Here is a 24,851-nt window from a genome sequence, read left to right on the forward strand (position 1 = left end):
CGCTTGTCGTAAGAGGTAAGAGGAGGTAGAATGAGGTTGAGAAGGGATATGAAAGGTCAAGTGCGACCAGAATACGATGGATGAACGTCAATGTTGTGGAAGAGGGAAAGGTTGATTCACGATTGGATCGCGCCATCACAAATCACGAATCGTGAATGGAAGCCGAATTCAGAAATGCACCGCCCGAAACGTGACTGTGACTGAAGCTGCGTGGAGAAGGTGATGGGCGAGTGTTGCCTTCCCGTTGTGCTCAGCTGAGCTTGGACCGGTGACAGTTGCAGTTGCATTTTGTGCGTGTGCGTGTGCTGCGTGTGTGTATCCGCTCGTCAAGCGAGTACGGCACCTCAGTGAGGGCAGCACACGGCAACACTGGCCGGACGCTTGGCTTCCGCCTGGATCTTGCTGACTAGCTTGTACGGATGCCTCCATTTGTATTGATTGCTTGCCGCGCCGATTACGGCTATAGGCTGGCACCAATTACAATTTTAAAACCCGGATTACAGTCCTAGAGAATAGATACGAGTCAAATTTTGACGAAATTCAACAAGCGACAAGGTACAGCACGTAGCGTTTCCAGCGCGGAAACGATCGTGAGTCACAATCAATCACGAATCGTGAATCGTGAATTCGCCGTTCCTGATCTGAGAGTCAGTCATGATTGTTGTGGAAAAAAGCCTCCGAAAATCACGAATCGTGAATCGATGGAAAAATGGGTTCGACTTTCACGTAGATTAGATTTGACCTTTTTTTCATGTTTTCTTTTTTGGAGCTCGTCCGAAACAATCCGGAATTACGATCGTGAATTATCGTGGATTTACTCTGTATGCCGACGGGTTCCTGCGGATGTTGCCTTACAGTGTGCATGGCAGTGTGGCACACACGCCCCTGACACACTTGGAGCAAACCACACTGTATATCATCGCACGTAGAACTGAAGAGCGGCAACGAATGTACTATTAGGATTGATATGGAGAGGGGGAACAATGATGCTCAAAAGATGGTGCATAAAATAGTAAAAGTAATCTGAATGAGAAATGCCGGGCGCAAAGATGAAGTGGCGACGAATGGAGACGATTTTGCTGCATCGCTGAGATATGGACACTCCTGAGGACGAGCCTCGATTAGACGAGCCCTCCGTTTCCACCACCAGCAGCCTGCCCAGGGCTTGCAGCAGCACCTAGAGGGGTAAACTGAGAGCCGTTCCCCGAGTCTGGCACCCGTTGGCTATTGAGAGCCTTAAGGCGATTAACTTCTTGTTGCAGAGAGTTGATGTGTTCCCCATCCTCCTTGATACGTTCGCTCGACATCTTCTGATACACAAGATCAGTGGCCCCCACTAGTGCGCCACTTGCAAGCGCAGCGTATCCGAGCGTCTTGGCTGACTTGGCACTCTGCTTGGTTGCCGCGAGATGTTTAGCAAGCTCTCCTCCCTGTAAGCTAAGCAGCTGAATATGATGCTCTGCAGCATCAAGCCGGTCAGAGGCACCACCTTCGTGATCTCTCATGCTTGAAGACTCACGGCTGTACCGTGCCTGCCCACCATGCGCATGCTCTAGGTTTGCATCACTTCCAGTGGGAAGACGGGGTTCCGGAGAAACGGGCTCCAGGATTCGAACGCGATCAGGCGAGCCGGGTCCAGCATGCGCAGCTGCATGTTCCCCTTGCTCGATTTCGTGTACTTGTACAAAGCCGGCTTCTGGAGGTCTTTGATATACTGTTTCGGCCGCAGGCGCTGCACCCCTGTTTCTCGACACTGCTTCTTTGATCCTAGCCCACTGTGTGCGCCCAGCTTCGCTAGCTTGGCCCGACCATTTCTGAATAATCTGCGCGACCTTGCCAGCTTAGAGTAGATAGCAATACAAATGGTAGATAGGTATCTTTCGTTCAGAACGAGCATCACGCGAACCTAAACGGATTCTATAACGCGCTCACCTTGTTCTTCCCCGCGTCTCTTGATGCTGGGCACTGCGTGATATGCTTTGCCGATAGTTGCAAGTGTAGTTGCACCTCGTTTGACCTGCAGGAATTGAGGTTGCTGGATTTGAGTCAAGGGAGCCGCTGCAACCAGTTGCAGTAGCAACGCGAGTGCCGACAAGGTAAGGAGCAACTTCATGATGAATGGCAGCTTCTTCTTAAAGCGCTGTACAAGAAAACGGAGACAGGAGAGAAAGATCATGTGGTCTCCCATTTTGAGCCCTGTTATATATATGCTCAGCTCACAGCACAAGATCAGTCCACTTTTCGATGACCCACTCGACCCCTACGCTTCATCTCCATCGCGTATCGTGTTAGCGACACTGCAAGAGTCTGGTGTGCGAAACTTTATTGGTCGGGCCGATTGCCCTCCTAGGCTTGGTGGGACAACAAGCTCTCTATTGTCGAAGCTATGCAGCCCTGTCCCAGCGCTTAGGACGGATCAGTTCGCATCGTGAAGTGGGAGAATGAAATCTGGATGCCAATTGTCAGCCCATATCAAGCTGTGGCTCAGTCGTGAGTGTTTTGTGGGTTACAGCTTCGCGTCGAGGAAAACGGACGCGAATTTTCCGGCCGACTGAGATTTTAGGCTTCCTTCGTTCCGAGGCCGTTGATGATTTTTGGTCTCGACTTGTTTCTTCCATACGGTGACACTGAACTCTTTCCACACTTCTTTGCCTTCATCATCAGCACTCCTCACTTGCGACACTCGGCCAGGCCGCACACTCATATCCGTATCATCTACATCACCGTAACCGCAACCGCAACTGCAACTGCAACCGCTCAGTGACTACCGCCAGCAGCCATGAGCTTTACCGTTGCGCAGCGCCAGCGAGCCATCGGCCTGTACAAGCGTCTGCTTCGCACCTCGCGCAAGACGTTCGAAGGCGACTCTGTAGCAATCTCTGCAGCTAGAGACGAGACGCGTCGCCGCTTCAAAGCCGCAGCGCAGGAAACTGATGCTTCCAAGATCGACGAAGGACTCAAAATGGGCGACGAGATCATCTCGGTTCTTCGTCAGAACGTGGTGCAGGGCAAGTGGCGACAGGAACGCGACGCCTATGGTAAGTTGGCTCCTTGATAGCCTCATGCAACAGTATACATCTGCGTCAGTAGATTGACTTGTTCTATCTGGAATTTTCATGCTGCATGCTGCAGAACTCCGTATGACCAAAGACACCGAGCTGGGTAACAACGATAGCATCAAAGAGGCAAGAGCCAAGCAGATCGCCGACCTGAAAGCTGGCAAGAAGCCGGAACGCAAAAGTTGTCGTGAAATGGCCGCGCAGTATCAGGCAGCAGCGGCCTCTCCCTCTTCGTCCATGGCAACGTCCTCTTCTTCAGCATTCAACACAGTCCGTGCCTTCTCCACCTCTACCCGACCCACCACCTCGACCATTGCAGCGCATGCGTGCGGCTTCCGATCGCAGCGCAGCGGCTTTGCTTCATCCGCCAGCAACGCATCTCGCGATCCTTCAGCGATGGCCCAAACTCCTTTGCCGCGACCCGTACCCAAGTTCTCGTCTACAACGATCCTCGCCGACGGATCTTCGATCCAGATCTCCACCACTTCGCCACGACGATTGACGAGGTTGACGCGAGACCCAACCAATCATCCGCTGTGGAACCCGGGTCAAGAACGTAAGGTTGGAGGTGATGCAGATGATGACAGTGGTCGTCTCGGAAGATTCAGGAGGAGGTTCGACGGGCTGGATGGTGCAAGTGCCAGTGGTAAGCCCGCAGAGGCGAACAAGGACGCGCGAGAGGTCAGCTTCGGTCAAGAGGATCTGGACTGGATGAGTGTCGGTGGTAGGGAGGCTCGTGCTGGTTCACCAATTGCGGCCAAGAAAGCTGGTAAGGGCAAAGGTCGCAAATGAGCCCAGTAGGGCGTCTTACTGCATCTGTCACAGCACTTTTGTACAACACCGTGAGCACTCGCTGCAATTTCAAAGCTTATCTCGGATGCTCGCGTTCGCTTTGATCGTGTACCATGCTGTTCTCCCTTCTGCTCAGACGGGCATTTGTGCAATTCTGACATGTGCTCCTTCGGGCGAGTATCTGATGCTGAAACGAATCTCAGAGCCGATGGCCCTTTACATGCGCAATCAGACACTCGCAGCCACCAGCAAGCGGCTCCGTATCTTCTCCATTCGTGATTGGTGCAAGACCATTCGTACATACTCGCCTACGCTGACGCTGTTCTCGACCCGTAAGATTGATGAGAGTCTCCTTGCAGACGAACCAAACTCGATTCTCTACCATCTTCACGTCCAAGCGCAAGGACTCAATCAAATTGAAACATAGGTTCGAATTGCTGTGACGACGCTGAAATATTCGAGTCTACTCTTGGTCGTGCGATTGCGAACCAGCACCTGCCGCCAGGCGTTCGCGGTTCTTGAGGATTTGCTCCTTCTTATGTGCGATCAACTCCAACTGGCGCCCCTCAAGACCGTGAACGTAGTATCCGAGCGCACCAAAGGCCGTCATGAGCATTGCGTGGCCTCCAAGATCTATCGATAATGCCAGGGGAACAGATTCGAGTGTCAGCGTAAGCCCGTTCTGTTAAAAAACCTCGGAAGCGCCAAGATAAAATCGTCGGCCGGGCCCGAGGTCGATTCTTCAATACATCAAAACTCACTCTCGAAGATGTTTCGCTTCTGCAATCCCAGCGCATAGCATCGTGTCAGGAATCCGAGACCAGCGTAGCCAAGAACGCTTGCTGCTACCGACATGATCGTAAACTGTTGCGAGCAAACAACAAAACGTGAGCGAGAGGCGCGAAAGAGAAGAACATTAGCATTTGTAGCAGTCCCTCGGTGAATAGTTCGGTCGCAACGTGTCAAAGAAGGCTATACAAACCTGGGCTTGGTTCTTTCGAGGGGATGATCAAAGATGATGAAGTGATGATAGGGAGATCAAGAAGGCGAATGGAGAATGAGATGGTGTTGAAATGTGCAACTCGAGATTCGTCGACGGTTGAGCAGTCACGTGTCTCAAAAACTTAACATTGCAGATTTTTCCATCGTGCATAACTCGTGACTCACGAAAACTCACGGCTCGTGACCCGACGTATATATCTACTCACGACTTATCCTCACTCAGTCGTGAATCGGGCCAACGACTCCAGTGATGTTCGGATCATTGTGCTGTACAACACTGGTATCGTAATCAGAATCTAGCATATCAATGTGTAGCCCATTATTTAAGAATCTTCAAGATGCAAGACGGCGTGTAAAGGCCTGCAGACCGGGCGACAGCGAAGTTGACGGACTCATGAAGCGGGGTCCTGCTCCTCCACCTCTGGCGGGAAAGGCCACTTGACCTCACCCACCGTCTTGCCCATCCAAAAGTAGCGCTTGTGGAAGCCATCAAGCCTCACATTAGGCTTCAACACGAGCTTCTCCATCTGTCGTGCCCTTGGCCCCGCTGAGTTTGGCTCCAACTGCATCAAGGTTGCTGACGCCTTCATTTGCCCATCGACACTCTCATAGCTCTTGGACAGCAACATCTGCGTCCCTTTTGCTGCGAAACGAATGCGTCTTGTAACTTCCACGACGATTCGTGCGATGTTTCGCGTGTCGTCCATTCCACAATGTTGGCGACCTTGGAAGGGGCCGATCCCCAGCAAATCGAGTAGGCCCGCTAAACTCTGTTCGTGGGGTGAGAGACCGGTTGATCGCACATCCTCCCTGACAGTTGAAGCCACTTGCGTGGGAGGAGAGATGACTTGAAATCCGTCTTCGCCCCCGAACTCTAGCAGCGTCGAGCGGGAGGTGGTGGTACGTCCCTGTTCGGCTTTCAGCTCCTGCTCCCATTTGAACAGGCTAGCGATGCCCTTGCGGATATCTATCAGCGGACCTCGGAGGAAGATCGGAGGTGCACCTTGATTTCTGTCCCTAGGATGACCGGAGATCCAGCATTGCTTGATAACAAAGTCGCGCAGATCGGCGGGCCCGTGGTTGATCCATGCGACTCCACGTCGCAATCTGAAGTTGTGAAGGTGGGAACTGCCAGTCAATGTGTCCTCAACTAGGTCGTACGACCATAGGAATCTGTAGAATGAGATGAGCACGTCGTTCCACAAAGGCGCAGCGTCCACCTGAGCTTGTGTGACACCCGTCAAGTCGCGGCAGAACTTGGTCAACCTGGGCCGAAAGGTCGGGCGAACATACGAATGAAAGACGTCTACGGTATCGAGTTGATGCGTATTCTCGTTCCACCTGAGCAAGACCACCGGAAATTCGATGATCTCGTTTGGGAACTGGAAGCTTCCCGTTTCATATCCGTGGTTCAGGTTGCGGTATTTGCGTGTAGACTCGCACGTAGCTTCCACATCAAGCACTAGAAAGGTGTCGAATTCTGGTCGCCAAGTTGTATCGGCGTGGCTGCCTGGAGTAGAAGGCGGACTGTTACTTGCGCTACGCAAGGCTTTCTTGAGCCGAAGTCGGAGATCAGCCTTTTTGCCCTTGGTCTCGAGTCCGAGTTGGTGCAGTCGAGAGCGGAGCTCTTCGACGGTTAATGAGGAGGCCATGTCGTGTGGACGGCCAGAGGAAACGTGAAGCCCAAGGATGAGCTTCTGCGAGAACGCTCGATCCTCAGGCAGTCGCTTCCATACGCGGCAGGTTCGAGCGCTACAAGTCGAATCGGACGATGAATACACTAAAGTGCAGTACGAAAGATTGGCACAAGCAGCACAAAGTTAGAGCTGTTCTTGGTATCGCAATCACGAACAAATGGAAGCCAAGTAGCGCGAATTCGAGTTCCGAGTTCCAGGAATTTTTGTACTCACGACTCGTGTGCCAAGCTTCCTCCACTGGGCGCTCGTTGCGCAGCAAACCAACATCCTCCTTCTTGGCGCCACACTCGTGACTCTTTCCTGTGATCTACCTCTTGCATTCTAGCGTCCGGTAAACACTGGGAAACAACGACACATACACAATGTCGTCCTTGACGGAGGACCTCGAAACGCCAATCTTGTGCGAATCATGTCTCGGACCGAACCCATACATCCGGATGACCAAGGACCCGCGCGGCAAGAGCTGCAAAGTTTGCACACGGCCCTTTACCGTCTTCCGCTGGAATCCTGGAGCTGGCTCTCGATTCAAAAAGACTGAAATCTGCGCCACCTGTGCCAAAGTCAAGAACGTTTGTCAAACGTGCATCCTTGATTTGCAGTATGGTTTGCCAGTGCAAGTACGAGATGCTGCGTTGGGGATCAAGTCCGATGCTGGGCCGACGAGCTCGGATAAAGCCAAAGCGTACTTTGCGGATACGATGGAAAAGCAGCTCGAAGCCACCGTGGGGTCGTCGAGTAGAGCAGGGCAGGAGTTGGTGCGGAAAGCGGCAAGGAGGGAGATTGATTATAAGCGAGACCGACCGGTACAGTCGCAAAAGTTGTGTTCTGCATTCGCAAGGGGCAGATGTGAAAGAGGAGATTCATGCCCTTTCAAACACCAACTTCCCACAGACGACCAGTTACCCGGATTGCAACCGTCTTCGAACATCAACTATCCCTATTCTCCGACATCATCATCTCCATCAAAACAAGCAGTAGCGAAAATCCTCACCAGCTCAACCTCATCTGTCGGTCTTCCTCCGCCATCAGACGCAAGCGTCCGATCCCTCTTCATCTCCAACTTACCTCCGGAGCATCTCGAAGAACCGAGCATACGCCAATTCTTCCTCGACCTCGCACCGCCACTCCAAGCGCAGGATATCAAGTCTATCACCCTGGTGCGTGCCTCCAACTGCGCTTTTGTCAACTTCGCCACCAGAGACCATGCAGAGTTGGCCGCGCGCCGGTGCGAGCCCAAGATGCGGCTGGGAGATAAAGAGATCAGATTGATGTGGGGGAGGAGCAGGCCTGTCAAGAGGAACGAAGAGAACGAGTGCAAGAAAGCGGAGGTAGAATAGAGAAGATACAGAATAGCATCATGCTGATGATGATCGACAGGCTCTGTTTCTTGACGAAATCCACAGCATTTGCATTCGTGATTATGAGTCTCTGCTCAGACTGTGCTCAGTTCCTCTGACAACGAGAAGGTGTACAGCGTTTCGAAAGCATCAAAGGTTAACGTTATAGGACATGCTGTGAAAATGTGAATCATGAATACAACAAAATGGAGGAAACTGAGAATTATGTGCGTCCCCTATAACATGCACTTCGCCTTCCACTATTACATGGTATCATCAGACCTGTACGGGACGGTAGTATACAGTCGTGACATATTTCCTTTTGTATCTGGTAGTGGTGCCTACCGCCAAGACACCGCCCTTGATGCTGCTAGCGGTGAGGTGGTTGAGGACGACGTGGTTGGGAGCAGGCAGAATACTGTTGTCGTCGACAGTGCTTCCCGTGCTAGTGCCATTGCTCGGATTGGCAGGTGATGAATTCAAAATTACCTTTTCGAGTTGTCGCGGCAATGCAGGCGGATGCGGCAGCGGAGTACCGTTCCCATCACTTCCATGCTGTGCGTGGGTGGCAGACCGACCGCTCTCTTCCGCCTCACGCTGCGCCTCTTCGGCTTCTTGTGCTTCGATCAGAGCGGCAGGGATCTCGGATGTCCACGTCTCTTCCTGATCGTTGCCATCGTCATCGAAGAGATCATCAAGTCCAAGACGCATGGCCTCTGCCCTCCTGGCCTCCTCGATCAGGTTCATGGTCGTCTTCTTGGACTCGATCTTCGAGTTGCGCTCGCTACGACCGCTGTCGGCGTCGGCGCCGGGCAGGTCTTCACCAGGTGCGCTAAGCGGGCCGGGATGGGCAGGCCCAACGTTGGGTATCTCGACATAGTTGACCAAATTGCCATCTCCATCTGTCGCTGTAGGCAAGTCGCGCGAGACACGCCATCGATCGTCTACAATAAACTTAAGACGATGAGTGCCGGGTGGCAGATGAAGCACGCACGTGTGATCACGCTTGGATTTGTGCAGGAGGATCTTGGATCTCCACTCATTGGCAAATGTGCCGGTGACGAAGACTTCGCGGCCACCGGCACGCCATGTCAGCACGATGGGCATCAAAGGAGGCTGTTGCTGACCTGTCTGAGCCTGAGCCTGAGCATGATGCGGACCTGCACCTGTACCAGGCTTTGCACTGACTGGAGTGGTAGGTTGGCTGGCGTTACCAGTCGCAGACGGTGTACGCGGAGGGCCTGATGGGCAAGGACGATCGGATACTGTAGCTGGTGAGGACACTTGAGAGAGCGGAGTGACACCAGGGACGGACGCACTTGGTGGAGCCGATGTGAGACCTGGAGGTAGCAGAGGGGTGTTGAAGCCGCTCTCGCCGCCTGTTTGCACATCGACATGGGAACGCTTGACAGAGATGGGCTGGGTAGGGGGCCCGCTGGAAGTAGCAACTGGTGAGAGAGAACGCAGGCCGCTCGGCGCGCCTGTCCTCGTCGGCGTCAATGCGCGCGCACCGCGGTCCGAGGGCGTTGGAGTAGGTTCGCGCGAAGACCTCACAGGAGCAATATCGGCAGCTTCAGCTGAGGCTTGAGAAGTGCGTTGGGGTGCCCTTGACGCCCGCTCCGTATCGTCCGTCAGAGCAGCTACATCGAGAGACGGCAATTTCGCTACGCTGCCAGGGTTGGTGTTGGCTGGATTGCTGGTCAGATCCGTGACATCGATATCTGCAGCCCGTGCCTCATCGATACTGATTTCATCAGGGCCGGTCCGTTGCTTGGAGCCTTCCTTGAACGTTTCAAAGAAGCCGTCTCGTCCATCGATGGGTGAACTTGCTTTGCTTGCATCGCCTGGGGGGATGACGACGTCCTCGGTGTTGAGCACTGCAGCTGCAGCACCTGCGCCTGCAACCATGTGGGCAGGGCGCGCGTCGTCGAGAGGAAGCATGAGAGATGGCGAAGGCGAACGATGGCGTTCAGAAGGTGTACGAAAGCGATCCGAATGCTGCGAGTAGATGCTAGTGGGCGGAGAGCTAGGGGAGACATGAGAGCTGGGGATGGCAGTTGGAATCTTGAGGTAGGATGGGAGTGCAGTTGGCAGGCGCTGAGAGGTCTCTGACTCGTCGGCAGCATCACCCATGCTGAGCGGCTGTGAGGAGAGCACTGGACTCGAGCCACCGATGGGTGGGGATGCGGCTGGGTTGGTACCGATGCTGGTGCCGACGTTGGGAAAGAGGCTGGTTCCGCCCAGACCAAAAAGAGGATGGCGAGATGGAGCTCGAGCGGCTGTACTAGGCACCTGCTGAGGTTCAGATCCTCTGAAGGTGGAGGCAGGCATGGCGTCAGCGTCGATGCCTGTTGAAGAAACTCGCAGACCGCTCGAAACGACTACATTCGCGTGATGGCTGGGAAGGCCTGCGGCATAGTGGGCTTGTGTTGCGACGGATGGACTTGGATGCGGCGATACGTAGTGACGAGGATCGAAGCCTCCTGGCGATTGGGGGAGAGTGAGACCTTCGGTGAGGCGGCGGGTGCGCGGGTTTGCTCGAATCGCCGTTTCGATGCTGGAGCCAGAAGCAGAATTAGATATCTCGTATTGGGCAAAAGAATTGGGCTGATTTGACGCTGACAGAGACGAAGAGGATGCAGAAGGCACAGAACCTGATGTCGGCTCGTTGCCTTCCTTGACGGCAGCATACACATCCCCGGCCACAGAAGCGGCTGTGGTAGAGCCTCTTCTTTGTGTGACCAGGAACCCGGTGAGGCTTCCGCTGCGTGAACGGGTGGATTGGGGAGCAGTAGCACCATCGTGGCTGCTGGCACGTCCGAAAAAGGAAGCAGTCCTGCCTAGTCTCGAGCCTGAAGATAGCCGATCGGACGTCTGCCGCGCAGCTGTGGAGGAAGGGTGTACTGCTGCGACACCGTTGCCTTGAACGTGTCCGGTTTGATGACTGTATTGTCGCTTGAATGTGGAATCAATCGTATTGTCTGCAGAAGCTGCAGCCGCACCATCGGCACCCTTGAAAGAGGTGGAATTTGCATTTCCCATGGTGGTTTGATGGCTTGGAGCGTTAAGATGCCTGTCGGATTGTGTGTCGTACTTCGGCTTGCTATATGCTGTTGGGAATGTAGATGACAGTGATGCGAGCAGGAGTGATCAGTCAGATCGTGGCCTGGGGTGTATGATCGGTAGAGATGCGCAGAAAAGGTGTTGGGAGCGATTGAACGGATGATGTGTACGAGAAAGGACCACGACTTGGTTGGTCGGGCGATTTCACGGCTGCATGCCGAGGATGAATAGATAAGGACTTCGCGCTGGGCAAGGCACTTGGCTGCAACGTCTACCAGATAGGACAGAATGGTTTAGCAGAACAGACAAGTATGCAGCCAGTAGCGATTCTGGAAAAAGACCGGGTGGGGACCGTCGCAACTATGATCGCCTCGCAACTATGATCGGGACTGGTTCTTGAATGCTGCTACGCGGAGAGATTGCGATGGCTGTAAGAGGTCGAGTGGTTGGATGATAGAACTGGTGGTTGAGCTATTGCTTGCAATCGAAGCGCGGATATGGTTGTGGGCACAAGGTCAAGAAATGGTTTGATGGTGACGAGGCTGATGACGAGAGATTGGTTATCTTGCCCCGCACAGACGAATTGTGAAGTCGAGAATCGTGAATCGTGAATCGAGAATGGTCACAGAGGCTGGATTAGCGCCAAAGAGCCAGCAGACCCACCAAACCCAATCACGAAATCAGGCTGCACCGAAATTAGTTGTGAATTTTCGAGATTCGCTTCTGACGCAAACAGACAAGAGACTCGAGACTGGGACGAGAACGGTGAAACTCACCACGCGCTCAGTCGTCAGTTCCTTGGCGTCTTGCGCTTAAATCTATCTGCGCCCGCTAACTGCGCTGTGAGACACAAGCACGCTCATTCAGCTAACTTAGCTAGCCACTCGTGAGTTTCACTGGTGACTTAAATCACGAATCGTGAAAACGTCAGTGTCCAACGTACGCACGGCTTCAAGCAAGCTCTAACACGTCGTTTGTCGCCAGTTTGCCTGTCACACCTCCACCTCCCTTACCGGCTCCCTGATCCGCAACTCACGCCTTGGATGTCCAAGTTTGATGAAGGCACCAATCGTGAATCTCGAATACCAGTGAGAAAGAACCTGTGGACATACATCAAGCCGCACAGTCGGCTGCCTCGTGCCATTCGGCTGGTGAATAAGAGCACAGCATGGCACATCAAGGCATCACAAGACGAGCGTACTGAGATTCGACTCGAGATGTTGAGTCAGGAATGGGCTGGATAGTGCGTCATCGATTGACACTCACGACTCGGACTTTTTCCTGAGACTGGCAACTTACCGGTTCTCCGTCTGGCGTCTCGGTCACGGTGTGCTCTCGGATATTTTTGCTTATCCGCCCCGGTCATGACGCGGCCGTACCATACATTCAGGTCGGGATGCAATCGTGAATCGTGTGCGGGTCATTGGTGGCTGTCACTGTCAGGCGAGGTAGATAGAGATAGCGCTAGGTAGATTAGCCTTGTTCCTCTCATCCCACCGCCGTTGTACACCAACTCCAAGAAACTCTTCACAATGTCTTCCGCTGATACTGCAGTAGCTAAGAAGGCAGCTGGCCAGCTTCAACAGGACCGAGCCGACCTCACAGGCTCTCACGATCAAAAGTCGGCTGGTCACACCGACTTCCAACACGGTAAAGGAATCGAAAACGCTCAGAAGAATACTGGGGCTCACGGGCGAGTGCATTACAGAAGCACGTACTCCAGCTGGCTTGCAGTTTCTCCCAATCGCTAACGTGGGAAGCCTTTTGCCTGCAACGATAGATTTAGCCAAGTAGCAGGTGCCAAAGACGACGTCAAGGAGAAATTGTCCGAACGCAAGGACGCTTGAGGTCTCAGTAGTGATGCTGATCCAATCGCAGGTCATCGAAACAGAATGTAGCTTTGCGCCAGACTGTGATGAGTTTACATCACGGTAGATTGAAGAGATGCAGGTACGTGATTGCTTGTTGTACAGATGAGAGGGATGCATGCAGGTAAGACGAACGAATGAACAGGACAAGGGGGCTGGCAGAAACAGTGGAGAGCACAGGCAGGCTTAAGCGTCCACTTCCATGCTCGGAAGAGTATGTTCGACCGCATCGGACGCAAGAGGTGCTGTGCCGATGCCTTCACAAGCGGCGCGGATGCCGCGCGTCCACACTTGGCGCTCCCAGTCAAACCCGCCCGCACGATAGCGTGCAACCTGCTCCTTGGTGACCCATGCTGGTGTGAGCCACGGATCTTCGTAGCCCGCTGTGCCCTTTACGCCCTCAAGACCGCCCAGTGCTGTTGGTGCTTTACGTACCTGGAACAGCGCACTAGCATCGTCCAAGTAGGCCAAAGGCCCTTCAAAGTCGAGGATCATGTCCAGACTCCACGGTCTTCGATCCACAGCATCGGCTCCGCCACCACCTCCATTCGCGGAAGATTGTGCCGCTTCCTTTTCACGTCGTGCCGTCTCAAGGTCCAGCAGTCTTTGGCGCTCTTCGCGTTCTTGGCGTCGTTTGCGCTGCTTCTGCAGCACCTCGTCTGGATCAGCGCCTTTCTCGAGTTCACGCATCATCTCGAGTCGATCCTTCTCGCGCTCCTCTCTCTCCGCCTCTTCCTGCTTGCGTAAACGTTCGGCACGCGCCTTCTTTGCCTGCTTCTCCTCCTCATCAACACGTGCTTGTCGATCCGACTCTTGTTGTGATATGTTCGCAGAGCTGGCGATGGCAGAGCGGTGTGCTGCTTGGTACTGCTCTAGCTTGGCATTGGTGCGCGGTAGATCAATCTCGTGGATCCGGTTGAAAGTGATCTCTTCGACCTCTTCTAAGTAGTCGTTGTACGCTTTGAGATCGACAAAGTCTTCTTGACGACGATTGAACAGTTTGCTTACCATCCTCCTAACAGCCACTTCGCGTTCCACTCCGAGATCTTCAAACGTCTGGGCAGTGAATTGATTCTTGGACACCTTTTTGCCACACTCTGGACAAGGAGAGGGCCCGAGCGAGAAGATGCGATCGATACATGATTCGCACATCTTGTGATAGCATGGACTGACCAGCAGGCGTAATCGTGGGTTGAGATAGCGGTCCGTCTTACATTGCGGGCACTTGTCATCCGAAGATGAAAACTCTTGGATACGACGTGACTTGTCAAAGATGGCTTGCGGACCAGATGCTGCAGGCGCGGCTGGTCGAGACGCACCTCCCGGTCGATTCGGGACGCTTGACGTCGAGGAACGACTCGAAGAAGTCCCAGTCCTTAGCATGGCCGACATCGTGAAGCCAGTATGGCAAGGAGAGCTTTATGGGTGATGTGTTAGTGGGAGGGTTCTCGCTCAGCTCTGAAAGTTGAGGTGGAGGATTCGAACTGCATGGCACAGTTTGATGGCCGGCGCAGCTTGAATTTCCCGTTTGGTTCAGTCACGCTCAGTCACGTGTGTGTGTGTGTGTGTGTGTGTGCGTGTTAAGCCCGAACCTCTTCATTCGTGATTTTCGTTTCGTTCGTGATTTTCTTTTCTCTTTTCTTGTTTCTTCCTGGATTCTTTTCATATCTGTGACTGCCAACTAATCTTTGGTCTTTCCCTTCCAACACCACCTCCGCTCCACCTTGTAGTCAGCCGCTACCTTGCATCGCCATATTGCTCTCTCGACACCCCTCAGCGTGCTCAGCTGCGTGTGTTTGCGCAACCGCCGCTTCTCAATCACTTGGTCGTCCGTGTATCACCGTCGCTTTTCAGCTCGACCGCATCTTGAGTCTCCCCCTTTTTTTCATTGCCACGCTCTCATCGCATTCCTCCTTTCCTCCTCCTTCTCTCCCCAACCGCAATATCGGTGGCGTATCGCTCGACTCTCTTCTTGAAGTTGGGATCCGGCCAGTCTCGCTACAATTCGTGTTTGTTGTGCTGCACCACTTTGAGGCTCTCCGTGAGCTTCGGTAGAGCGGTACGGCAAAACAATCAAGAGGCTGTGCTGGATATGGATGCGACTCACACTCGAGACTATTTGCGGAAGATTGATTCTTTCTCAGGACTTCAAAACCATCGTCAGGAGGCGCCCTCGAACGAGCGTTGCTGCCCATGATTTGGGGATGACCTACTGTCCCGACATTCTTGCCTTGCCTCTCTTCCTTGGTTGTATCGCTTATTGACATCGATGCGAGCCACAGATGCATGTTTTTTGGGTTGACGTCTTGGCAAAGCATCGCGTCCATTTCAATGTAAGTGCGCTTTGTTCCAACTGCTTACGACAGTGATAGTGCTGTCGTGTGATGGGATGAGATGCAAAACAATCCAAGAAGCAACGGCTGCACCATCGTATCGTTCTGCGATCAGAGGGTATAGCGCGGTGCACATGTCGAGCAATTGCGCTGGTTTTCTTTCTCGAAGAAGCCGGCTCGTCTGCTCCAGAGTAAAAGGCAATGCTGAACACGACTGCACGCTGCAGATTCGCTTTGCAAGAACTGTTTGGCTGACAGACCGAGTTGCTGACCACGGGCGTCTGTATTTTTCGCTGTCTGTTATCGACCGCAATCCAGTGTACCGTTGTGTTATTGCCTAGCTTGTCTCCAATGCCAGACCAAGTGTTGTGGCGTCTGATGAGGAGCATTGTGGGCCATCAAAGCCATGAGAAGAATAACAAGTCGCCCCGCAGAAATCTCGGCACTCGGCTTGGTGAATTGTGGATTGCTGCCGCACGGTTCCTCGCCCAAGTTGAGACTGACTTGACGTGGAGGTATTCGTGAATCGTGAATGGCTACTTGGACCGCACCAACACACTCAGAACCGTATATCAATAGCAAACACTGACTAACTACAAAACTGAAATACTCGACATCCGTCTTCGTCACAGGCTCGGACAGCCGCACAGCGGACATCAAGCATGGCCACGGCACTCTCGAGCTAATTATCTCAACCTCGTATGGATCCCCTTTAAGAAATCCAATGAACGATATTGAACACTGTGACATCTGAATTCACAATCGTACGCGATGGATGTCGAGGGAGTCAACGTCGCCGAGCAGCGGCGCGAAGAGGAAGAGGTCGAGTTCATTCTGGGCGCTCTGCCATCTATCTGGCACAACACACAAAATGTGCTCAGAGACCTTGGCTACCAGAGGGAAGGCAACAATGGCGAGCAACTCGACCAGCAAGAGGACAGGAGGCATCATCGACCACAGACAGACGGAGACTCGCTCTATGGCGCTGCTCAAGGGCCACCAGGTTCGAATGCGGCCACCGGTTCTGGGAATAAGGAAGACGAAGAAAAAGTCTGTCGCATGTGCTTCTCTTCCCAGGACGAGCTAGGCGATGACGGCATGACTTTGGGACGTTTGATTGCTCCCTGCCATTGCGATGGAAGCATGCGATACGTCCACGACACCTGTCTTGATCAGTGGCGTCGCAAATCCTCGGCTGCTGAGGCTGCCCGCGTTTGTGGACAGTGTCACGCCCGCTACCGCTTCAAACGCACCCGGTACTCGAACCTCATAGCCTTTGTACAGGCCAGTCAGATGCTTCGCATTCTTTTCTGCGTCTTTGTTATCTTTGTGACCTCTTTCGTCTTTGGCGTACTTGCCTTACTGTCTCTTCGAATGGTAGCCTCGCTCAAAGGTACTCCTCTTGCTTTCGTCCGAGATGCTGCCCTTCGCACGGTACAGCTCGACAAGAGACATTGGAACATCACTCTACACCAAGACGAAGCCATTGCCGATGTATGGCTGCCCTCAGATCTCTTGCAACTGAACCGAGGTGGCTTGACCTACCGCATCGATAACGAAATCTACGGCAGGGCCGACTTGGAAGTTTTTGCGCGCGTAAGACAGGAGCAGCTCCACAACCCTGCCTACTGGAAGCTGGTCAAGAAGCCTCTATCGACCTATCGGTCCAATTACACTGATACCATGATCGTTCGCGCAAAGCTTCGATCTGGCGAAGATGTCTCTGAGGAACTTGACCGTATTTCTCGCGGCCTGCCGCTATTTCCCCTGGAAGACTGGTATCATGATGCGACACCAGACCAATTGCAAAATTCGACCACTACTTCTACTAGCAGCGGTGCCGCCCCTAGTTCTTCATCCAGTCGACAGATGCCGTTCAATCTGGTACCGTCTCTCCGTGAGAGGCTGGTTGGATCCGACTTGAAGTTCGGTTTCAACTTGCCCTACATGTCACCCAGGAGCAAAGCCAACAGCGATGCCACTGACCAAGAGGATATTGAAGTATGGCAGCGACAAAACCTGACCGTCAACTATGTTTACGAACGGTCGCCGGGCGACGTCTACCCTGATCCTGCCAAGCATTTCTTGGTGCGTGGTCTTCCAGAGTGGCTTGGCTTTGCGCGCTACATCCCGTATGGGCTTGTGCTTGCCATGATCGACCGCTTTTATTTCGTCATCAGCGTATTCCAGCCATGGTGGTCGTCGATTGCCAGGTCGGCACTGCAGCTGGCATTGCTTCTCATGGAATCGCATAGGGAGCTCATGTGGTGCGCAAGCAAGGCGGCTGTTGCTGGGCTCATCGCATACATCGATGTCGAGTTCGAGCCTGTACGGTGGAATCCAGACAATGCTGTGGTCATCGGACCTCGGAGGACGCGGAACCGTCAAGTGGCTGCTGTGGTGAGAGAGGTACTGGTACTGACCGCGGACAGCGTCTTTGGTCCTCTATGGCTCAACTGGTGGGGCGGCTATTCATTGTCGGTGTACATGGCGCCACGGCAATTCATGACGACGGAACGCGTCGAGATGACACAGCTAGCGGCTGTCTTTGCACCTGCTATCACGTTGCTCGTCGATGTTGCCGTTGGCGGTATTGCTTTCTTTAGCGAGTCTGCGGCCAAGTTTCAGAAGACGCATACTACAAGATGGACGCAGGCGGACTGGGTTCACAACGACTATTCGGCCTCTGAGGGCTACCGTCGCATGCTCGCAACACTGCTCGGCGATGAAGGTGCAAGCCAGGCTTCGCTGTATGATCTCTGGTTGGAAACGCGTCGGTCTCGACTGCTACCTGGACGAACGCGACCACTGAGGATGGCATTGATGCCGAAGTTGAGCACATGGCTGACAGTCATGCTGCTCGGCTGTCTGGTGACTATTACGGTAGCGCTGCTGATCGCTACCAAGCTAGCGTGGGATACAACCATCTCGCACTTTGCGAGGCAGGCATGGCGTTCGTTGGTGTGCATCTACCAGCTGATCATGCATTCTGGCGGTTTCTTCCGTCAGCTCTGGCGACAGACCTGGGAAACGTCGCTGTCGATCGCTCGATACACTGCCCATAAAGTCGCCGCACTAGCTTCTCAGCTGTTGCGAAGCGTGAAAGGGTTGATACCAGGGCAGCGCGATGTCGGTGCGCACGAATCAATCGGCGCTGAGGTAGAACACGACCTTGGCGCTGCTGCGAATCAAGCACAGGCACAAGCACCAGAAGAGGAGGTACCGATCCCGGAACCTCTTCAAAACGATCCCTTTCTACAAGGTGCTCACATGGGCCTTTTTGGCGCTATCCTCGGTCACGTTGCTTCGATCTACGGCTGCATCCACGCCTTTGTGTTCACTATGCGCTTTATCTTGGTTTACCTGCCGTTCGAACCATTCATGATCATGTACACCGTATTGCAGAAGCTCATTCAGGTGGACGTGGCGAACACCGAGGTGTTGGATAGAGAGGATCGGGCGAGATAGGATCGGGAGACTTGATCGAGGATCCGTCGATGTCTACTCGTTTGCCATCCATTCCGCACGTCATAATGTAATCAAGTCAGCTCGACATAGTCAAGATTTGGTCATGTGGGCAGATGTGGCGCTCGAGCGGAAAGGGGCGAGCAGAGCCCGCAACGAGGCAAAACGTAAGGGTCTCTACAAGGGTTCACGCCCTACCCAATAAAGGGGAGATCCATTTCGCTTGGGATGAGTAAGCTTCTGCCTCGAACTGGTGGTTACGCACCTGCAGCCTGAGGTAGTGCGACGCAGGTGGCACGTAGTAAATCACGCAAGGCAAAGGCCGGGGCGAGTGATTGGACAAAGGAAGCACAGAAGGGCAGTCACGACTTTGGCTTGCTATGGTCAAGTCACGGGTCGACTGGACGGATTGCAATCACGAATCGACGTGAGACTCACAGACTTGCGGTACGCGATCGACCTCGCCAAGCGCTTTTGTCGGTCAAGACCGGAACACCTCGATCGATCACACAGCTGTGTTGCGCAGAGACTTGTGTGCTGCAGTGTCGCGGTAAGCCTTGGCATGTGGTGGTAACTCTAACCGTTACTTACTATAAACGTAAGGAAAGCGGAGCTTCACAATACCGTCTAGTTTGAACTGCAGGCGGTCTTCGATCGAGAGCGAGGTTTCAAGTAACCGTTGAGCGATGCTGGGACGGCGTTCGCGGCACGAAATGATGGCATGATCTGAATCATGGTTCATTCAGCAATCGTGAAAGCCTTGATGCGCCCTTCCAATTGTGGGGAAAAGGAGCTCTGCCCAAAACGCGGTTTCAGGCGGCTCTAATCGTCAAGATTTTTGTGTTTCACGTCTCACGACCAGCTGACTCGCTAGCTGAGCTAACCAAACCTTTGCGGCCGATCGCGATTTCGTTTGTCAACCCTTCCAACCCTGCATAACATCGCTGAACAACAAATGTTGCTGCGGAGCGAGCCACGATCCTCGCCCCGCAGCTCGCTTGCAACCAAAAGCTACACCCGAAGGTCATACGGGTTTGTGCTGGTGCCGATCGGGTTGACAAGCTACCTCAGCTGTGGTCATTGTTTGCAGCTCTTTTCCAACAGGCGATTGGCTGCCCCTGTTCGGAGACGCGAGCCTCACGTCATCGCGTCATCATGTCGGAGCTGCGACAAATGACGGTGATGCGCGGTCAACTCAGCAAACGTAAAAAACCGTATTTGATATGGTTCACCGGATCGGCGAATGGTCTCTGCTAATCTGACGCAAATGTTGAAGCTGATCGTTAATGTACAAGGCTGATGTGTTTGTGACCAAGTAGGTCGGATGTTGTCAGGCTTGTGCGATGAGGTCGACGTTGTGCTCGAGTTGTTTTTGAGTGTGAGTTTTTGACCCCTTCCAAATAATCGGGACCGACACATTCACGAATTGCTCTTCGCTCGCTCGATCGGGGCACATTTTAGCCAAAATATCATCTCACTAAGTTACACCTGCCGAAAAAACAGCAGCAAGAATGAGGGTAAATGTCACGACTGGATGCTCTCTCGTACGAGTAGCCTCGCACGTGACATCCGTCATGACTCATCCGACTAGCTCGGCCTAGAATTACCTCGCACGTGCCATCCAATGTACCTTCACCTTAGCCTGTACACGTACTCGCAGGCTAGTTATCAGCTAGCCAGCCCTTACACTCCTATCTGGCAATCCATCATCATCGATATCTATAAGTCATATTGTGTACAAGATTATACAATTGTGACAGTAAATAACAGTCCAAAATTTGCATTCAAAATTCAGGACACGAAAATACTACGCGAGAGAGGTCCTCTATCGATGCTCCCGGTCTTTTGTGCGTGGACGAGTAGATCAAAGCTAGCGCGGGTACAAGAGCCAACACAGAACACTTAGACTGGCGAAGAAGTAGTTGATTCAGGATCGGACGACAACTTGTACGGAGAGACGACTCGAGACACCTCGAACATGTAAAGGGGTCATATGTCTTCGGATGGGACGGAACGGGACGGGGATGGTCTCCTGGCCTTACAGGCACTTCCGAAGGCGATTCGAGCCCAAACCGAAAGTTGGGACACGTGCAGAGCTGAGAAGCGTAGCTGGGACCGTCGAGCGAACGGGAGGCACGTTTTTCCACATTTGACAGAAAGAAACCCATTTCAAGCTTCCCGTGCGTTTTCAAACGTACGCACGCCCACGCTAAGGTACTGCATTGGTCGAAACCAGGCCGTGTCTCTAATCTGATATAACTCGGCTCGGAAGTCGGCGATTGGGCGGAATCTGTGATTGGCGTAAACATTTGCGATTTCAAGCCCATATGCAATACCGCAGCGTAACGTGCAAGCCTCCCCGTCTTGGCACGTCTCGCGTACCTTGAATGAGCGCATCTCAATAAGAAAAAGGCAGAGTCTTGCGACCAGATTCATAACTTTACAACACAGGACGTGATTTCACCAAGAATGGGCAAAGAGAGTATGGCATACATTGCTATTCGATCAACGATCGCGAATGGTGCACGGAGTTGGGTCTGACCTGGCTGAGTTTAGAGGTAAAGATCAGGTTCCTTTGTTCAGAGCAAACCCCATTCGTGATTCGCTTAGCGAAACAACTCAAAAGTTCAAAGAAGCTCGACAGGTATCTCACGTCTTGAGCCCCCGCATTTCGAATTTTTCTGCGCGTGCAGCGGCATGCAGCAGCCCATCTTCTTCAGTAACCCAATTTGGTGGTTGGTCCCCCCTATCGACAGGTACTTTTGGTTGTCTCTGCTGGCTGACCACCTCAACTCCGTCGGAAGAAGTGTTCTACCTCCAAAGAAAGGTTGGCGTCGTTGATTGGCTACGAATGCTGCCCAGCCGCACAAGATTGCGTATCTTTCTCACTAATGGCTCCGGTCCGCTGGCGCCACAAGCCTGATTGCAGTTGCTGATCTTGGCACCTATGACCCGTGATTGTGCAATCACGCCATTGAAGGACTTCAGCTGGGATGCAGATTGAAAACGGCAAAAGTCTGGACCGTTTAAGTGTCAGGTGGACTCTGCTTTGTATCGTGGACAGCACGAAGTTCGCAGCCGAACTGCATTCCCGGAACTGGAGCCCGAGAAATTACGCTGAACGTAAGCTAATCAAGCGACAGGTCCTCGGCTGGACCAAGTCGCGACCTAGACAGTGGCAGAGTGACAGAGCCGCGTCCAAAACATCGACAGCAGCGGAGAAGAGATGTGATTAGGTGTCGATCGCTGAAGGTCAAGAAGCCGTACGCGAGGCCGAGCCAAAAGAATGAAAATGCGGGGTAAGTATTGATCACGAAAGGGAGTTGAGAGTGTAGCATAGACGAGCGCTGTATCGTCCCACGAGAGAAGCTTGATCACGAGGCGAGATGTCACACTCTGCAAACGAGAGAGAGAGAGAGAGAGAGAGAGAGAGAGAGAGAACCTTACAGAGGACGGGCATCGGCCAGCTGACCTTGCTCTGTTCCCTAAAATTGTTGGGATACAGCGGTTGCCTTCCTCACGTAAGGAACAAGAACTAGGTTGATCGTTCACAAAAACGACACACCCTAAGCAAGACAAAGGTTGCAACAGCAGCGGCAAGGAGTATCACCTCGCGATTCATCGCATGCACTAGCTTGGCAGAGGCATTTCCACGGAGCGAGAATATCTGCCGCCATTCATCCACTAACTTGAAGCTGCACCATTGCTGCCGAGCTGCTACTTGTTTCTCTCAAGCGAGATCTCAGCCATCTGGAACAAGCGAGGCGGCTATATCTCGATTTTATGTTTTGAATTCAAGATTCAATCACGAATACTCCGTCCCGCGTGCGCTCAGAAGAACGTTGCAGTTGGGCGAACTCGAAATTTGCCGTTTCGCGACTAAGTTAGCATGATGCGAGTTCTGTTAGATTTGGCCCCCGATTCGTCGACTTGTGCTGGGAAAATCCATTCGAGCTGCGACAGCATTCACCGAAATGAGAAGAAAATAATACCACTACTGTTTTTTTTAATCAATTTCTGGCTGGGCATGTTTTTTTTTTTCTTCTTCATTCTTTTCTTCTGTTAGCCTGACGCGAGCTTGACGCCGTTTTGCAGTGTCTAGCTTGGGCGCTTTTTGAATGTAGCTTGTGGAGGCTGAGAAACGTGAAGCAGATGCACTGCCTAGACATCAGTCATCAGTCGGACAGGGTTTGCAATCTTCAATTGCAGCAAATCAGCAGGTCTCGATCCGGATATACAGTACAGTACGGATAGGCGACAATTCAGAAACGTGCCTGCAAGTTGACTTATTCTAATGGGAGCAGCTCAGTCACGTCACGTCGCCGATGTAAGGTGAGAGCACGTTCTGCTTCTTTCGATCCTCGCTGGTTGGCGGGTTTTGGATATTCTTCTTGTTTCAATCGTGTACGTCTTCACCGTCACATTAGAGACAGACGTCGAGTTAGTTTTACGTGGCCTGTGTGCAAATGCATTCACATTGTGCTCACTTCTTAGTTGATGAGTGTGACGTCTCGGTTGCAGAGGATGAGGATCGACCAATTGCGTCGAATCGAGGACCAGCGGGGGCTTAGGGTCGACCCTGGTCCCTTTGTCTTCACCCTTGTTCCTCTTGCTTCGACCCTCATTATGGAACGTTTCTCGAATCCAGTGCGATTCATGCCAGGAAGTCCAAGTGTGAGGGGGCCACGGAAGACCGCTTCGACCTCACGTGCTGTTCACAGCACACGCTGAAGGCAGATTGAAAAAACTTATCCTGGCTACATTTTTGTGTAGTCACTAGTCGTCGATGCGCAACCCTCGATCTCACGGAGAAGTGATGTGCTAGCCACGTCAACGAGAAAGAAAAACCCAAAATGAGAACAAATTCGTGATTTCGGCGCTTCGCTGCGCTCGGCATCGCACAGATCGTGTGCAGTTCGCTCAACCTTGGAATTCGTCGACGCAAACAGGTGGCTCGAGCCTATTCAAAACCGGAAAGAATGCGGAGCTTCTGGCGACGGAAAAGACAACCTGACTGCAACCGCATAGGTCGACGAGGATGGCTGCTGGCTTGGTGTTGGCATTTATCGAGGCGTCGAACATAGCCGCCTGAGAGTCACTGAGTCGCTACGCACAGCGGAACGTTTAGATCGGTATTGGCTGACTTATTCCACATCGTTCTTCTGGCAGATTTACGATTTTCAGCTGTGGATTCCATTTTTTCTTTGGTGCGGTTGCATACAGAAAACGTGCCTCCACCTCACAGTGACACGTTTAGACAGCTTGAACATCCCTAGAGCATCTGCGTGTAAGCCTGCGTTATCACGTTTCCGTTTAACAGAGCTTCTTGCTTTTTGTAAAAGTCAACGTGAGTAACTTGGCGTCAACTGGTTACGATCCGGATTCCTCAGCCAGCGGAGATGATGGATAGCGAACGCTCGTGCTTTTGGTCACAGCCAATCAATGGGAAGTGGGGTCAGCCACCACGGCCAGGAAGATAGGGCTGCTGCAAAAAATGGGAGAAGGGCAGGGATGACTCGTTCATGTGGAATTGCAAATGGCGTGCCTGACCCGTTCGTGCTTTCCCGCTGATGTGATTTCAGTCATCCAAAACAATTTTTTTCTTCTTGTTTATTAATTATTTGGCCGCTTAAGCGTCGATCTACGTTCTCATGATCACCTAGGCTGGCAGTGCAGAGTAAAGAGTTGGAAGCATTGAGTACCTCTTCGGCGCCTTTCTTCGATTGCTTTGACTCGCCGAACTGTTCGACGTAAGATCCACACGACGTCGTCGTCTCTGAGGCCGGCCCGGTTGTTCAAGGGTCCGACTCAACACACCCAATCGCACATGAATGACGTGGTGCCGAAAGGGCCGAGCGAGACACATTGGTGACGAAGGCCAAGAGTGGACTTGCCATAACCTCATTCAATCGTGAATCACGAATGGAGTCATCCTCAAGCCATATTGTGGAATCATACGCAGAGTCAGCACGTCAGACAAGTATAACTTGATTGAAAACACCATAAAGTATTTTAAAAGGCAGCAAACTATACGCGTCATGATCCGCTTTGTTTTAGGTAAAGTTATATAAAATATTGTAGTTACAGTAGTTAATCAGTGATTTGCCGGCGCCTGTACGTGCTTAGAGTCGCAGGTAATGTGATTTCAGGAGAAGTCTATTTTGGGTCTCAAACTATTTTTTGTTTTGTTTTTGTTTTGTTTTTGGCTCATTCTCTCTCGCCTAGACGCCAGAAT

The 24,851-nt window shown here is 52.6% G+C and overlaps 9 protein-coding genes across 9 annotated transcripts; 4 read left to right on the forward strand and 5 right to left on the reverse strand.

The window, feature by feature from the left end:
* Positions 1-1,121: 1,121 nt before the first annotated feature.
* On the reverse strand, positions 1,122-2,113 carry UMAG_00664 (uncharacterized protein; the record flags this gene model as incomplete). Its single annotated transcript, XM_011388166.1, has 2 exons — positions 1,122-1,840; positions 1,933-2,113. 2 exons carry the CDS (start codon positions 2,111-2,113, stop codon positions 1,122-1,124), a joined length of 900 nt encoding a protein of 299 aa, XP_011386468.1.
* A 666-nt stretch (positions 2,114-2,779) lies between these two features.
* UMAG_11830 (uncharacterized protein) lies at positions 2,780-3,851 on the forward strand (the record flags this gene model as incomplete). Its single annotated transcript, XM_011388515.1, has 2 exons — positions 2,780-3,038; positions 3,133-3,851. The coding sequence occupies 2 exons, from the start codon at positions 2,780-2,782 to the stop codon at positions 3,849-3,851; spliced, it is 978 nt and encodes a 325-aa protein (XP_011386817.1).
* A 463-nt stretch (positions 3,852-4,314) lies between these two features.
* UMAG_11831 (uncharacterized protein) lies at positions 4,315-4,706 on the reverse strand (the record flags this gene model as incomplete). The annotated part of the gene is made up of 2 exons (XM_011388516.1): positions 4,315-4,484; positions 4,613-4,706. 2 exons carry the CDS (start codon positions 4,704-4,706, stop codon positions 4,315-4,317), a joined length of 264 nt encoding a protein of 87 aa, XP_011386818.1.
* Positions 4,707-5,245: 539 nt separating this feature from the next.
* UMAG_00666 (uncharacterized protein) lies at positions 5,246-6,505 on the reverse strand (the record flags this gene model as incomplete). Its single annotated transcript, XM_011388167.1, has 1 exon — positions 5,246-6,505. One exon carries the CDS (start codon positions 6,503-6,505, stop codon positions 5,246-5,248), a length of 1,260 nt encoding a protein of 419 aa, XP_011386469.1.
* A 407-nt stretch (positions 6,506-6,912) lies between these two features.
* Positions 6,913-7,887, forward strand: UMAG_00667 (uncharacterized protein; the record flags this gene model as incomplete). Its single annotated transcript, XM_011388168.1, has 1 exon — positions 6,913-7,887. One exon carries the CDS (start codon positions 6,913-6,915, stop codon positions 7,885-7,887), a length of 975 nt encoding a protein of 324 aa, XP_011386470.1.
* Positions 7,888-8,163: 276 nt separating this feature from the next.
* UMAG_00668 (uncharacterized protein) lies at positions 8,164-10,929 on the reverse strand (the record flags this gene model as incomplete). The annotated part of the gene is made up of 1 exon (XM_011388169.1): positions 8,164-10,929. One exon carries the CDS (start codon positions 10,927-10,929, stop codon positions 8,164-8,166), a length of 2,766 nt encoding a protein of 921 aa, XP_011386471.1.
* Positions 10,930-12,482: 1,553 nt separating this feature from the next.
* Positions 12,483-12,797, forward strand: UMAG_12346 (uncharacterized protein; the record flags this gene model as incomplete). The annotated part of the gene is made up of 2 exons (XM_011388547.1): positions 12,483-12,643; positions 12,731-12,797. 2 exons carry the CDS (start codon positions 12,483-12,485, stop codon positions 12,795-12,797), a joined length of 228 nt encoding a protein of 75 aa, XP_011386849.1.
* A 207-nt stretch (positions 12,798-13,004) lies between these two features.
* Positions 13,005-14,210, reverse strand: UMAG_00669 (TFIIH/NER complex subunit TFB3; the record flags this gene model as incomplete). Its single annotated transcript, XM_011388170.1, has 1 exon — positions 13,005-14,210. The coding sequence occupies one exon, from the start codon at positions 14,208-14,210 to the stop codon at positions 13,005-13,007; it is 1,206 nt and encodes a 401-aa protein (XP_011386472.1).
* Positions 14,211-15,922: 1,712 nt separating this feature from the next.
* UMAG_00670 (uncharacterized protein) lies at positions 15,923-18,619 on the forward strand (the record flags this gene model as incomplete). Its single annotated transcript, XM_011388171.1, has 1 exon — positions 15,923-18,619. One exon carries the CDS (start codon positions 15,923-15,925, stop codon positions 18,617-18,619), a length of 2,697 nt encoding a protein of 898 aa, XP_011386473.1.
* Between the last annotated feature and the right edge of the window lie 6,232 nt (positions 18,620-24,851).

The sequence above is a fragment of the Mycosarcoma maydis genome, chromosome 1, assembly GCF_000328475.2.
Source record: "Mycosarcoma maydis chromosome 1, whole genome shotgun sequence".
Classification (NCBI taxonomy): Eukaryota; Fungi; Basidiomycota; class Ustilaginomycetes; order Ustilaginales; genus Mycosarcoma; species Mycosarcoma maydis.